The sequence below is a fragment of the Anticarsia gemmatalis genome, chromosome 24 (genome assembly GCF_050436995.1).
Source record: "Anticarsia gemmatalis isolate Benzon Research Colony breed Stoneville strain chromosome 24, ilAntGemm2 primary, whole genome shotgun sequence".
Lineage (NCBI taxonomy): Eukaryota > Metazoa > Arthropoda > Insecta > Lepidoptera > Erebidae > Anticarsia > Anticarsia gemmatalis.
The window spans coordinates 5,527,502-5,542,953 of NC_134768.1; the positions used below are offsets into that span (position 1 = coordinate 5,527,502).

General features: G+C 33.1%; 1 protein-coding gene across 1 annotated transcript in view; it reads left to right on the plus strand.

The window, feature by feature from the left end:
- LOC142983544 (dopamine receptor 1-like) overlaps window positions 1–13,342 on the plus strand; it is a 116,855-nt gene extending 103,513 nt beyond the window's left edge. The window contains exons 6-9 of the mRNA XM_076130471.1: window positions 519–647; window positions 4,017–4,262; window positions 10,146–10,393; window positions 12,451–13,342. Coding sequence (XP_075986586.1) covers window positions 519–647; window positions 4,017–4,262; window positions 10,146–10,393; window positions 12,451–12,758 — 931 coding nt within the window. The 3' untranslated portion in view covers window positions 12,759–13,342. The remainder of the gene's footprint in view (window positions 1–518; window positions 648–4,016; window positions 4,263–10,145; window positions 10,394–12,450) is intronic.
- The last annotated feature ends 2,110 nt before the right edge of the window (window positions 13,343–15,452 follow it).

The window sequence follows — 15,452 nt, forward strand, 5'->3', positions numbered from 1 at the left end:
TATATTTTCAAAATAATCAATACAGGTATAGGTCCAGAAGCTAATGCCCTCTAGAATAAATAAATATCTAGAGGCAAAATTATCCTGCACAAAGTAATTTCTCCCTTTTTAATCTAAACCCTTTAGCTGTTAAATGAATAGTGACTAAAATTGTAAACAAGCTTTAATTACAACCGTAAGACCTTTTCATCTTACCAGAAAGTAGTTTCTAGGAACTACAAGATGAATTTTCTTAGAATTCGATAGGAATTTAATTCATTCGATATACTACCGACAGTACCAAAGAGGTGGTCAATGTTAGTAATATATAAACTTACATACTTAGAGTCAGACTATAAAGCCATACCCATAGGGGTAGGCAGAGACCAAAGAACGTCACTTGGTACGATCCTTACGAAATTCCCTTACCTGACTCACATCGACGCCTCGATGCCTCACTCAGACCGCCAGTAGACCGCCGGTTACGAGAGAAGGAAAAATCAAAGAAATATCTTCTAAATAATATTATTTTTCATCAGGTACTGGGTGTTTGGAGAACAGTTCTGCGACACATGGGTAGCGTGTGACGTCATGTGCTCCACCGCGTCTATACTCAATCTGTGCGCCATATCGCTCGACAGATACATACATATTAAGGATCCTTTGAGGTAAGCAGATTATCTTACATACATGATCTATTTATGTAACTAATATCTCATGTTTCTAAAGTACGACAACTTAGTATTAAGTATTGGAATGATTGATTGATCTTAAGTATAATTGAAATCAGGAAACTATCCGCAGCATAAGTCTGCGAGCGAATGACGTTCAAAATTCTGAGTGTATGAACGCTTATCACTACGCGTTGTGCACTTTACCAAGTTGCATTCAAGACTCTCTTCCAAGTTGTCAGACTATAGTAATGATTAAGACTTTTAATTGGATCTACGTGTTACGTTAATATACTGATAATTATTTAATGTTTGACTAACACTTATTTTTGGAGAAATGTTTGATATGATTTTCTAACGTTAAGACCAGAAAAAAAAATGAAACAGCAGCAAAAAAGCGGCTGCTTTTTAGATTAAATTGATTCGTTCACGAATTCATTCGTTTATGTCATTCTTTTATTTCTTGACCTTTCAACAAAGTTATTTCCTTCCATAAATATTAATTTCACAAAAACACATCCCGCCTTTATTACCAAAAATTAGCCATACACCCATAAACTAATGAATTTATAACCTATAAAAGTATCACCGAAGCTGACCAAAGCTGTCCTAACGATCAGACACTAACCGAACCGTGGCCACATAACATTAGACAGTAAAAATTGATATAGCTAAGAGAATGGGCCAATAAATCGGTGGTAATAAACGATGCTCATATAATTTTATTTGCTCCACGCTAGGTCAAATCTCTGCGGATTTAATTCTTTCATATTTATTTCCGGACACGTTGTGACTGGCTATAAATGTGGTGATAATTTTTATTACTAGCGAAAATTGGAGCTTATGCAAGCTACTATATATTTATGAAACATACTTTTAAGCCAGAACCGTAAAAGATCAAAACTTGCAATGGTGCAATTTTCCATACAATAATCGAGGATATCTACTCGCTATTTTCAGTCACATAATCATAATGCTAAGAGCTATTCTTGCAAGAACAGTCTACTAAAAATATCCCTGCCATTAAATTCATTACAAATAAGACTTAACAGCTAATGAAGAGTTAAAACTCAAGTTATTATATTATATATTATTAAATGAGTAATTAAATTGTTAAGTTACTTCCTAAATGTCTATTATTTCACGCTAAACTAACCATATCAATTATCAACTTAAGTATTCTAGACCAGCCATCCAAAAGCAAGAATAACTGCTTATGAAAATAATCTAACATTTCCAGAATATAAGTAGAAACGTGTCGTACTGAAACAATATACTTTATTTGAACACTCAAGAGAGCTCGTGTTCAATAACTTCTTGAAACACAACGGAAATGTGACGTAGAACTTCTTTTGTCATGTATAAAGGGTGTAACAGAAAGACAGCGGGAACGAGTTGAGACGTTTTCAACGCGTGAGACGCGCGGTTTATTGCATAGAATACTGGCGCTTGTTACAAACAACGCTAGTTGCAGTGGCTAATGCCCGGTTTCTGAGTACATTTAGCGGTAGTTTATCTATTCAATAGCGTTTTTTTTTAAATAAATATCAAACGCTATTGAAGATAAATTATCGCTAAATGCACTCAGAAATCGGGGGTAATATGATTACCTTAATCGCGTGCTGTGGGCGCGTCGCTATGGTGGGTAACAGACGCGGCTTCCGAATCCGTTGTGCGTCTACGATCATCCGTACAACTATTTGAAATCATATAACCGTAGCTCGATTCTCTACTACTATCGACTACCGACAACCGACCTGTCACTGAGAAATTTTGTATGAAAATCTGATCAGCGCCTCTGACGGGTGCCGCAGGAAACATTTGGGAGTACATTCTAAATGACAAAATGTCGATAGCTAGCCGGTTGTCGGTAGTCGATAGTGGTAGAGAATCGAGGTACTGCTCCCGTCCCGCAACCGCACTGTGTGTGTGGTGCTTAATACATCAATGGGTTTCTCAATATTGCCATGTAATTTTGAATCTTATTTAGTTATACTAAAGTTAAAATATAAATGCAAATATTTGAGGTGTTAAATAATTTTCTTATTCCCGTACACAATTCCAATATTGTCTTAAGAATTAATGACATGTTTTTCCAAAGGCTTCGTCTCGCTTTTTTGTTTCCATATTTAGTACCTGTAATGTCGCTTAGTACGTAATTTTGTCTGCGAGATGTCTTACAAAGTCTTTTGAAGATATTGAAAAGCCTAATAAATAAAAATCTATTACATAAATTAACGTGCATAACTGGAGCCAAAGAACAACCTACAAAAACAAAACAAAAATGCCTTGCTCTGAAACCCTACACAAAAGTTTCTACCAGAAAAATGGGTCTATTTTCTGTAACCTTTAGAAAAGATAGGACTGGCTGCATACAGGTTTCTTTAACACAATGAATTTCTTCTACAAAATGCTGTAAATTTTTCTTTAATAAAAAGTAACGTCAACAGTTTCAACCAGATTTCTTGTCATTGACGTAGTTCAATAGAAATAATAAATTATAAAGGTTTTGGACAGGCTACGTCAACAAAATTTCAACCTTGTCCCAACCCGTCATGTTTCAAGGAAACTTAATCATAATTATCGACTTGTCAGAAATGCTATTTCTGAGCCTCTAAACGAAAATATTTTGACTAAAACCCGAAATAATTAATTCATGAAGGATACTGTAGGTTAGCTATTTTTAAAAGTAAAAATGCCTAGATTTTTACGGCGTGTTTATTAGGTCTAACATGTCAATGTCAATCAACTCATTTGAATAATCTCTGGTAGGTATTTTTTGTGAACTTAATTTTGGCTATGAAAAATAGTATTTTTCTTATTGTTGGTGAATAAAATTGTTTGGCGAATACAATTTTACGACACTCTATGTAGTAAGTAGTAGTACTATGTAGAATTTGAAATATTGAGTTACGATTTGCTTTATTGAACTAAAAGAGCACTACATGTTCAAGACTTTGAGAACGCATTTGGTGCTCAAAATAAGCGAATATATTTAAGCTAATAAAATCAACGCATTTTATTTATCATTTAGGCGAAAACGCAATCTTAGGTACTACTCGGTTACCTTTGTTATGTTCGCTTGGTAGGTCTCATTTAGAATAACATTTAAATAAATATAACAAAAATGTAAAGTCTCATTACCTAAACGGCACGGTATCTATCAAGCTTTTATTCAATTCGATTCCCACACGATGCAATTATTATTTGTGCGATGATAATTTTTGCGGGTCTAGTCGTGCTTTGTGTCCGTTGTTTGCATGTTTGTAAAAGTCCCCGCGACACAACAGCAATTCTTAATGCGAAAGTTGTTTTTTAAAGAAAAAATAAAATGTTTAACAAATATTAATCATTTTTTTTCAACAGGTATGGTCGCTGGGTGACTCGCCGCGTCGCAGTCATCACGATCGCAATGATCTGGCTCCTAGCTGGTCTAGTGAGCTTCCTACCCATCTCCTTAGGGCTCCACAGGCCGGATGAAGAGGCTCTTGCCACTCAGAAGCCGCCGCGGTACCCCACATGCGCCCTGGTCCTCACGCCGACGTATGCCGTCGTGTCTAGCTGTATATCGTTCATATTGCCGTGTATTGTGATGATCAGTATATACTGCAGGTGAGTGTTTTTCTCCTAAGAATATTATAATGCTGCTCCTAAGAATATTGTTATGTTTTATGTTTAGTACTATAGATGAGTGATCGTCTTAATGAGTTTTGGCTTGGTTAACATTTTGGCTGAGAGTGTACGGTCCTATAAAAATGTCCAGTTAAACTTATTTAAGTAAGAACTTTATAATTTCGTATTTATATAGTACCTACTCTAATTATAAACGGTAAACCGATTGAAAGTATAGTCCAAGGACTTAACAGACAAAGGTACATCACGTATTATGGACACAACTTATCGAAAACCCAAATGCCTTTTCGAAAGGTCAATGCTCCGGGAAACACTACTAGACAGTTTAACGATGTTACATTGCTGAGGTAACTAGTTTGTTGTTGACCTTTCCTTAATACCTAGTTAATACTAAAATCTGTGCTAAAATAACCATTAATACAATAAGGATACTTAGTATAATCTTCTTTCGCTAGAGTTTTATAGAGTCATCTACACTAATATTATAAAGCTGAAGAATCTGTTTGTTTGAACGCGCTAATCTCAGGAACTACTGGTCCGATTTGAAAAAATATTTCAGTGTTAGATAGCCTATTTATTGAGGAAGACTATATATTGTCACGCTATGACCAATAGGAGCAGAGTACCAGTAAAAAATGTTACAAAAACGGGCAAACATTTTACCCATTCTCTCTTCCATGTGACGTAAGCGAAGTTGCGCGGGTCAGCTAGTTTTCTATAAAATGAACAGAAGGCGACTATGCCCACGTAAATTCTGAGAATGAAGCTAAAATTATAATTAATTTAATCCAGGACACAGAACTAACAACAATATCAATTTAAGTCTTCATCGTTTCAATGCCTTTGCTTAATAAACACGACTTCATCTCCTTTTGTTCGGCTTCATAAAAGACAGGAAACGTCTCAAATATTTTGAATACAATTTGTTATGAAGACTAAAATTTCTTATAAATTAGAAATGTATTATTCTCAACTGACGATGCAATTTTAATTCGGGCACATTTTTATGTCTTTTTGATGTGAGATATGTCTTTTTGGAAGTAGCATATTCAGTGACACGTTATGTATCTCTTCAATATTAATAAATCACGGATAAAACCTAGTCCCACTAATTATAAATGAGACTTCGGATTTTTATTACTAATTCACGCAAAATCCACAGAACGGATTTTGATGTGTACACAGAAAGTTTATAACCTGGTTTAACTAGGTGTTAATCCATATACGTAAGGAAACATTTTAAACCCGGGAAACCTTTTCACGCGATCAAAATCGGGTACAGAAGCTAATTGAATATAAAAACGCTCTACTTCTTCTTTACATAATCATTGAACTATATTTCTAAACAAAATATTTATAAAACTACCACAAAAGCTGATACAGAAATTCTTCAAAGAAATAACAAGCCTAGTTATACATTTCGATGAACACTATTTTGAATTAAGGCTTTTGAAATTAAGGGCTCATCTATCAAATGAAACTTTATAGAAACAGCAGTCAAGCAGAACTGGTACAATAAGTTTTTTAACCTAATTGTTCAATGGTTTTCGTGAAAACATTTTCTAGTTGTTGTTTATTGATTAGTGAGTTTCAATACAGCACGGGAAAGTTTTAATGAGTTATAAGTTCTATGGAAATACAATCATGTATAACGAAGTACTGCTGCAGGTTGCTAGGATATTATTATTTTTTTGTTCCACGCTACGATATAATACACACATAATACGAAAAGGATAGACAGACGTATGCCAACTGTATACTTTTTGACATTATTCTATAGGATAGGGGGATATAAACATGGGACATTATAATTATATAACCCCAGATACTGTTTTGTAGAAAATAGAGTCACATTTTTCGACCCTGATATTAAACCAGCGTCGCCAACAATCTTAACTTGCATTTACTCACGTCACTGCGAAACTCTTAGTCCATTATTGTGTATTCATTTATTATAAAACAAAGAATTAATTATACATAATAGTATTAAAAATAATCTCCTACTTATTTGCAAGGTTCAGTGTATAGATATTAATTACATCGTGGATTACACAACTATTCCATGTTTCGGCTGAGCTTACATTCCGTTAGACGTCTTCGTACCTACGTTAGGCATTTGAATTTCAACATTAAATCTAAGTTTATGAAGCGCGTAAGACAGGGTTAAGACTTGTTTTGGAGGTTCGAGGCTAACAAAAACTTATTCTCTTTAGTTTTCTATAATTCTGTGAAATAATTACTTATTCAAATAAATTCTCGTAGAAATTCGTGGGTTAACCTCTGAAACGTGAGCTTTTATATGTTAGTCAGCGATCAGTATTTTTAAACAACATTTATTATATTAAATAATAGCTTATTTCATGGCCTTTGATAATATACACATATTTTATGTACCCTAACAAATTCACGTATCTAAATGTAACACAATTTAAATAAATACATTTTCTTTGGCACTCAATAAGCCTTTCAACTAGAGCTCAAAGGTACCACTTTATTTAAATAATAGACACTATACTTCAAAATACAATCCCTGTTCAAAAACGATGAACAATTCATCGCTCTATATGCAACGTTCAATGGATTTACAACGTTCAAATCACAACGCAATCTGTTCGGATTCGAAACAGATTTACACTTTTGTTTGCTGTTGCAACAACTTGTTAGATAAAATGTATTGTTATATTTCAGCTTTTCTTTACTTCTTTATATAGAAAATAGAGAGCCGGTTGCGCTATTTTCTACCACTATCTACAATCAGCTACCTGTTGGCTTTATCTAAAAACATGATTAGCAGCCTTTACGAGTACCGTAGAAACAATTTTCGCTCAAATTTTATTGCAATTTTCTAGCAGTCGGGTAGAATTTTTTTCTATTTTTTGTAATAAATATCTATGTACAAGTACTATTCGGCTTAAAAAAAAATTAAAGAACCGTTATGAAATAAAAAATATACATAATTTATTAGGTTACCATATTGGTATCTTAAATTTTATCGCAACATCATGTTTACACTGCATATATTTAGCCATCTTCCGATATATTTATCTGATTCCTTTTATCTTAAAAATGCACCTCATGATTTTGGTATGATTATCAAAATATGAGTGTACATTTCCAGATTCAAATACAATATTCAATATTCTTTATCCAAGATATTATGAAATTTAAATAAAAATTACACTGAGTACTTGACGAAAAAAACAATTTGTAATACATAAATTATTACATAAAACGTTCGAGGACAATTAATATCACTTTTATCTCAATAAATCCCACTTCTAAACAGTTCAATCAAAGAAATCCATCTTAGTCAATGTAGAATCCACAGACATAGTTTCCCAGTAACTAGGAGGATCTTCTTTTTCTTCTTCACAAATGGCCGACTCCCTTTCACCAACAAAGACTGGCACTTCAACCGACGCATTTAAATATGGAAGCGGCAATCTCAGTGTAATTCTCAACGTGTATTCCCTAGATACAACTTTTCGAAGCCTTACAGTATAAATATCGTTCGGTATTGATATAATGCTGTGCATATTTGTCACACTATTTTCCATCACTTTGGGAGTATTTGCTGTACTTTCTTCAACAGTTCTTTCAAATTTATCTGTCTCTAGATCGTCCTTTATTTTAACAACTTCCAATAATTCTGTCTTTATAGATAGTGTAACATCAGTATCGTTTATTACTAAAAAATCTACTCGGCTTTCTTTACCAGTGACAAGGTAACCTTTGTCCAGTCTTGCTTTAACATTTATGAAACTTTGTCGGTCAGAAAGAAGTTTGTTGAGCGTTTTATCTAAACCTACTGTCACTGGATCATCTGTTATCGATTCTGGAACTGCAGGCCGTATATGAATTTTTCGTCTATATCGCTTATTTATACTGAAAATTCCAAACTTTTTGAATTTGAGTTTTAGATGATGTTTTATATTACAATTCTCGGTTTTGTATGAAGGAGGTATACATTCTGGTAGGTATAGTTCAAATGGATGCTCATGAATGCCAGCACTTATTGTTTCTCCGCCTTTTTCTGTTTGAACTAGATAAATTTTACTAGTCGCTTTAGTTTTGGTGACATCTGTTTCTCCATCTGCTTTTTCTTCGTCTTCTGTGTGAAACCAAAGGTTATATCCAGGTCCTACGAGTGCAAGAGAGATGGATTTATAAGCGGTCTCTTTCTCAAGCTCGTACCTTACAGTTCCTTTTATTGTTGTTCCTGTGACGAAGTATCCGTTTTCGGGAGTATTTAACACTATTTTACACGACACTACCATTTCATTATTTACTTATTTCGAGATTTTAATACTTCTTAATTGTAATACACTTGATTTTGTATATTGATGCTTTTACACTTGATTTTAATATTTGTTTTTTTCACGTTTATTTCGTGTGTTGCAATGAATCATTGACACATGACTAACCTAAGCATTGTTTGAATAAACAGATTATTTTGACCGACTTATCTTATCACGAAATATGTTTTTTGCTCAAAGATTATCTTTATATAATAATAATATAATAATATCTACAATAGAAGAGCAGCTACGTTTCGTTGATAAGAAAATAGTGAACCATTGATTGTATCATCGTTTAATTTTAGTGAGTTAGCCCATCAGTACACAGTTCGTGGTAGTGCTGGACTTTAATAGAATTTTGCCAATCATGCTTTAGTTTCTTACTTAATGTTCGCTCATACACTTTCTTGAAAAAATAAAAGTAACAATATTAAAAAAGGTATTCATATGGGCTTACTTCTTCATTACAAAATTCATCATCTGTAAATCATATTATGACGCACTTAAAATAAACTTAGACTCCATATTTTACGTTTTCCAAATAAAAATTCATATTCAAAAGAAAAGTAATAGATATGTCAAACCGTAAGAAAATAAATGGTTTATTACATGGATCGTAAAATATTTATTTCATCTGTCTAAATTTGGAGCTCATACTTGGGTCATTGCTTCTCTTAATATTATATTCTCAAGATCTCTTAAGTGCAATACTATTGATAACTGGCTTGAAATTGGTTTCATAAAGGTCGGTAATACAAATTGCTCTTACATTTGAACTATATTTTTAAGTGACATCGAAAACGCGATAAAAAACATACTTAATTTTTTTCTTCAACTAAAAACTGCTCTCGTACCAATAATTTTAACAACCAATGTTCATAATTACCCAAATATTAGTAGAGTCTTTGACATGTACTAGCAGAAATAGTCATATTGTTACCTTATTTCACACAATTTTCAACTAGAAATAGTAGTTGTATTTCATCATATTATTATACCTGTGGTGTTATGTGTCTGCAAAGTACTGCTTGTATAGATCGTTTATACTTCAAATTATACCTTCTGCCAAAGATACAACTACAAAAACATGGACATATAAATGGGGTTATACTCTGTCATGGCCTTAAAAGCTTATGGCAGTTGCAGAGTAACTAGATCCATTTGGATTTTAGTGAGGTTCTGATATTACGGTCATCAATTGCACCTGCTCATCTAAAGACATTAATGTCATAATTTTGAATAGGTTCTATACTTCAACTGATCCATACTATGTTATGATATTGGTTTAGTGGCGTTGGTATATTAAAGTATATTCTAATATCCCACACATATAATAATATATTATAGACTTTTCAGGATTATTATACGCTGATTCTAAATTTTAGGCCCTTTTTAATATTTTTTCTAATAATCTTATTTATTGACTTAGTCGATACCTCTCTTCAATTTCAGAACTAGACTTACTAATGGGAACCAAAGTTTTTTGTACGATCACCCATCTAATTCTAGACCTTACTAACAATGCTTAACCTCAACCGAAACTAACATCCAAATTCTTCCACAGGCTATACTGCTACGCGCAGAAACACGTGAAATCCATCCGGGCAGTTACCCGGACAGTGCAAATGCCGGATAACCGGACCAAATCCGTCCGGACGCGCGTCCATACACACGTGCACTCGTCACCTTACCATGTGTCGGATCATAAGGCGGCGATCACAGTGGGCATTATAATGGGAGTGTTTCTTCTCTGCTGGGTGCCGTTCTTCTGTGTCAATATCGTCGCTGCGTTCTGTAAAACTTGTATACCGGGTAAGTAAAAAATATGGGTAAGGTTATTGTCCCTTTTATTAAGCTATCATTGTATTAATCCAAGATGTAGTGTTAATGTTTGTTTAGTATGAATAGCAAAGTGTAGTACGATTCTCTAACACTATAGACTAAAACAACTTGCTAGCTTTAAAGAAATGTTTTATGAAAATGTGAAGAGCGCCCCTAGCGAGCGCTGTAGAAACAATTTTTTTTTGCAATACATTTTAAATGTCAAACTCTCGATACTCGATATTACCGACTGTTGAGAATCGCACTAGTATCTTTAGGTCTCGCTAGATCTTTCTAGAAGGCAAAATGAAATCTAAAAAACGTTCGCTTATACGTGTTTATACTTTTCCATCAAAACATGTTTTGATCGACTAGCGGTTCCTTCAGTCTATTTTTTGAGCCGAAATAATTGTAAACAATAAAGGATAGCGAAGAAATTTCAATAAAAATCATTCACATTAATTTACAAACTTACTTTTAGCTTTGTTTTGAATCTAGCCAATATTAAATACTTAATTTGCTTTTCAACTTAAATTAAATATTTCACTTGTAAAAATATTTGCGTAGCCACAATGGGCGGTCGCATTTTTCTCTTGAATTGTTATGTTAATTCTTTGAGCCACGCTATTCTTGTTAAGACGGTAAGCCTGTTTGGCTTTTCATTAAAATCTAATTGAAATTGTCTGATGGACTTTTTGTTTGTTAAAAATTTACTTACATATTTAAGACGTATATTTTCCTGGAGGCAATGGCTAGTACCTCAAGAAAAACATTTGATTGAGATATTTTAATGAATTTAGAGCAGGTTCGAGAGATAACACACACACTATTAACACTATTGAAGTCTGGAATTGTACTGAAATAGTAGATACTATTAAAAAAAATGTTCTAAAACCACCTCATTAATACTATTATTTGATCTACTACTCTAAAATATACGCAATACTGCTTTTTCATTAACGTCTGAACGAAATGAAAATTAAAATCTCAAACATCAGCAATCAAAATAATTAAATTTCACAAAAAATAATTCTAATGAATCATATTTGTTAGGGCTTGTAATAATATTTAATTTTACGAGACTGACTATTTCTAATTCAAACTTTTGAATTCATAATTACTATTAACGAAATGACAAATTTAATTTCAGTTTAAATTTTAAAAATAATGTTTGATCTTCAGATGTGAACAAGTAAACGAATACCTTTTATTTCAATCTGAACATTTAATTTTAATATTTTTGAAACAATTTATAAAACGCACCATAATATTTTTGTGTTTAATTGTAAAAAGTCCCCAACTGCACTTGGTCAGCGTGGTGGACTTAATCAGGGCCTAACCTCTCCCTTATTACGGTCGGACACGTTTGCCTGCAGAGTGACATTAACAGGCTTATTAGTTAATTATTGTCATCCTTTGGTATGTTAATATTATAATTGTTAATTCTCTACAGGTTACTAATTAAACTGAATATTTCGATAAACACAAACAGTGTCCAATTATTTGCTAATTTTATTATTGTTTAACACAACACCAAATAAAATTATACATGTCAATAATATAATTTAACAAATCAACAAGCAGATTTGAAGTTTATTTAATAATGCAAATTACACGGTTCAATTCAATTCGCAACAAATAATTAAATTATTTCATCAAAAGTCGATACAAATATGCATCAGCGATTAGAAAATAAACTCCTATTAAAACTTTTTACGTCTGTCAAGTTTTTCAATAACATTTTTGGAATAAATAAAACGATACTTGAAGTTCGAAGGCGAACCTTGATATATTTTTCCATATATTTAAAATAAACAGTAACTTTTGATCAATAACACCGACCCAGGACGCAGCTGATTTTAATGTGCTTTTGATTCTCTAAGCACGAAGCACTAAAGAAAACTAACGCTTAGATAAGACTTGCAGCGACAATTAATGTTTTAAATCTGACTAAGATTGTGCTCTTCGGTACATAAGCTTTAATCCTAAACCAAATTGTCAATCAAAACATGAAAAGTAACACGTTATAATATATCATTTTTTTACAGATCTGGCATTTAAGATACTGACGTGGCTCGGGTACTCGAACTCAGCGTTCAACCCGATCATCTACTCGATATTCAACACAGAATTCCGTGAGGCGTTCAAGAAGATCCTGACCTCAAGGTACCCTCCTTGCTGTGGCTACCAAAGTGTGAGAGCTAATACTCCTACACGTAACGACAACTTCGTTACAGACTACGGGACTAAGACTCTTGTGGTTCGACGCAGCGGGTCTCTGGGCCTCTCGGGCGTTGACCCCACGCCAAGGTCCTCGGCCGAATCAGTGCGGCCCTTGCGAGAGTACCACATTTGACAAGAAGACGACAACAGCAACAACGGGCTGATTGACAAAAGCGACGTGGTTTGAACACCCGTTGATCGGTGTGGAATACAGTGGGTATAACCACAATGCATACAAAAGGCAGAAGTACATTTATGGGCGTGGCTAAATCGTTGCGGATTTGGTCAGTCACGCGTCAGAATTCACGGTGAACGGTCGCGTTTTGAATTGCGATCGTCCGTGAATTTAAAGTCCATTGTGTTATAGATTGAATCAACCGTCTTTTGTGTGAATTGTGATATTAAATTGTAAGACAGATACTAATATAATTAAGCCTAGTGATGGCTTTTAGCGCTTGAGCTTGACGCCAAGAAATTAGATCATTACGAGTTAAATATTATTGTAAACATTCCATATAATTAAATAAGTTCAAATGTTTCATATCATTGTATCATTAAAGTGTGTATTTAAGCAATAGAAAAATGTATATTAATGGAATTATAAAAGAAAGATATTCAGATTCCCTTAGGGAAACAAACAAAAAAAATCTATTAGATGAATGTTGAAAAAGAAGTTTCCGTGCTTTGTATTTTTCCCTAATTAAAACCATAATTACATCGCCTTGTCTGAATAATTACAACGTTTTCCTTGTTGTTTTCATAATAAGACGATTGTTTACAATAACCTTCCAACAGTAAAATAATTTAACCAAACATTTTTATACATATTTTTCAAATGAGTATAAAAATATTTTTTATACAAATTCCTGACTTACCTTCACACAAATCGTACAAGTTATTTAAAAATAATTTGATTTATTTGAAGAATTATTTTGGACGTCCATTATGGAAACCAGTTAAAATCAGTTGAATATTATTCACTTAAAATTCCTGTGATACTTCTGTAAATAATATTTAGTGTAAAATCGCCATGTAAATATTTTAGGAAAGTATAAAATACAAATATAATAAAAAATATTTGTTATATTATAAAAGTATCGTTAGGCACGAATCCAATTAAAATATCTGTACTTTATTTAGTTTTTACGGCATTTTATGAAAAAGACTAACCATATTTTTTTAGGCTCCTGTCTTTAAAGTTCTATGTTTGAGGAAAATATTATATTTGGTATAAAATCGTCCGCTTTTTTGCCCTAGTTGAATGCGATATCGGAAGATACAAAAGTATATATTTTATTTTCTGAGAAAACCTTACCTGTTGAATAAGAATAGTATATAAAATTATTAAAATATTCATTAATATTTTAATATTTAATTATTGTAGATTATACATAGCTACCTTACCAATACCTACACACTATCAAAATAAATAGACAATGACCTATATACCTTTATATACCACTTACCGTATCTATCGTACATCCATAGTCACTTCGCACTCTCATTGTAAATATAAGCACAGAAGTCCTAATTTTATCAACCATCAGAAATAACTCAGATCAAATGACTTTTACAAGACAAGGGCTCAGTTTCAATACCTACGTTTAAGTGTCAAATAGTTTAGTCTAAATTGCTAAATGGGTCTTAAACACGAGCCCATAGTATAATCGGGTTTCACAAAAAAGATCGTAATCTTAGAATTCTTATCACGTTGAAGACCCGTTTAGCAGTTTAGTATAAAGTGTCAGATAATCTATCCGGTAAATAGAATGACAAGTAATTTTTAACAACAACAGTTTTAACTCCACCTGATTAGCTTTTCTTTACCCTTAATGTCCCACTGCTGGACACGGGCCTCCTCTCAAACGAGGGAGGGGTTAGGCCTTAGTTCTTCTGATTTATCTAAGACTAGGCCGCCCGCGACTTCGTCCGCGTGGAAACCTTTCCCGTGTAAATCCCGATCCCTTGGCAACTCCGGGATAAAAAATAGCCTTTGTGTTATTCTGGGCCTTCAACTACCTACATACCAAATTTCATAGTAATCGGTTCAGAAGTATTTGCGTGAAAGAGTAACAAACATCCTTACATACATACTCACAAATTTTCGCATTTATAATATTAGTATGATTTATACAAAAGTGATGAACCTCCACAATTGAAGCATAAACCTTTCAAATGACAATCGATTTCTTAGCCTTTGATTTCTCAAAGACTTTTATAAACTTGAACTCTTAGATATTGCTTGAATCCCGGAAATTAATTTATCCTTACGTCAACGTTACCGCGTATGAGGTAGACGTATAAAATGGTTTAATATAAAGTGGAGTCACAAAGGCTTTGTTATTGATTTGAGATATGAGATTTTATCAAAAGATTTTTATTTGTATTGTGACAATTGACATTGTCACAATACAAAATATAAAATATACCTCTAAAACATACCTCTAAAACAAATAGACCGACTTGGCCATCGCATGATTTGATTATTAGTATGTATGTACTACACAGCACGACAAGAAGTTAATGCTCCTGAAATATTAATGGCGAATTTGTGTTTTCTTGCGATGACCAAGTCGATCTATTTGTTTTAAAGGTATATATTTTAAATTGGCATGATAATAACATACGTAATAACTTAAGATAGAAGGTCCTTTAAGTAGGGACTAAATAGATTAATCGACTTGGTATTACATAGATCTCACCACTTTTTACGGCGAGACTTGAGGTTTTTACAGAATGTTTTTGGTGGCATCTCACTTCTTTTTGTAGAGCGAACATAAGTCCAATTTGTATGGAAAGACGTTTTTTTTTCATAATTCAACATATT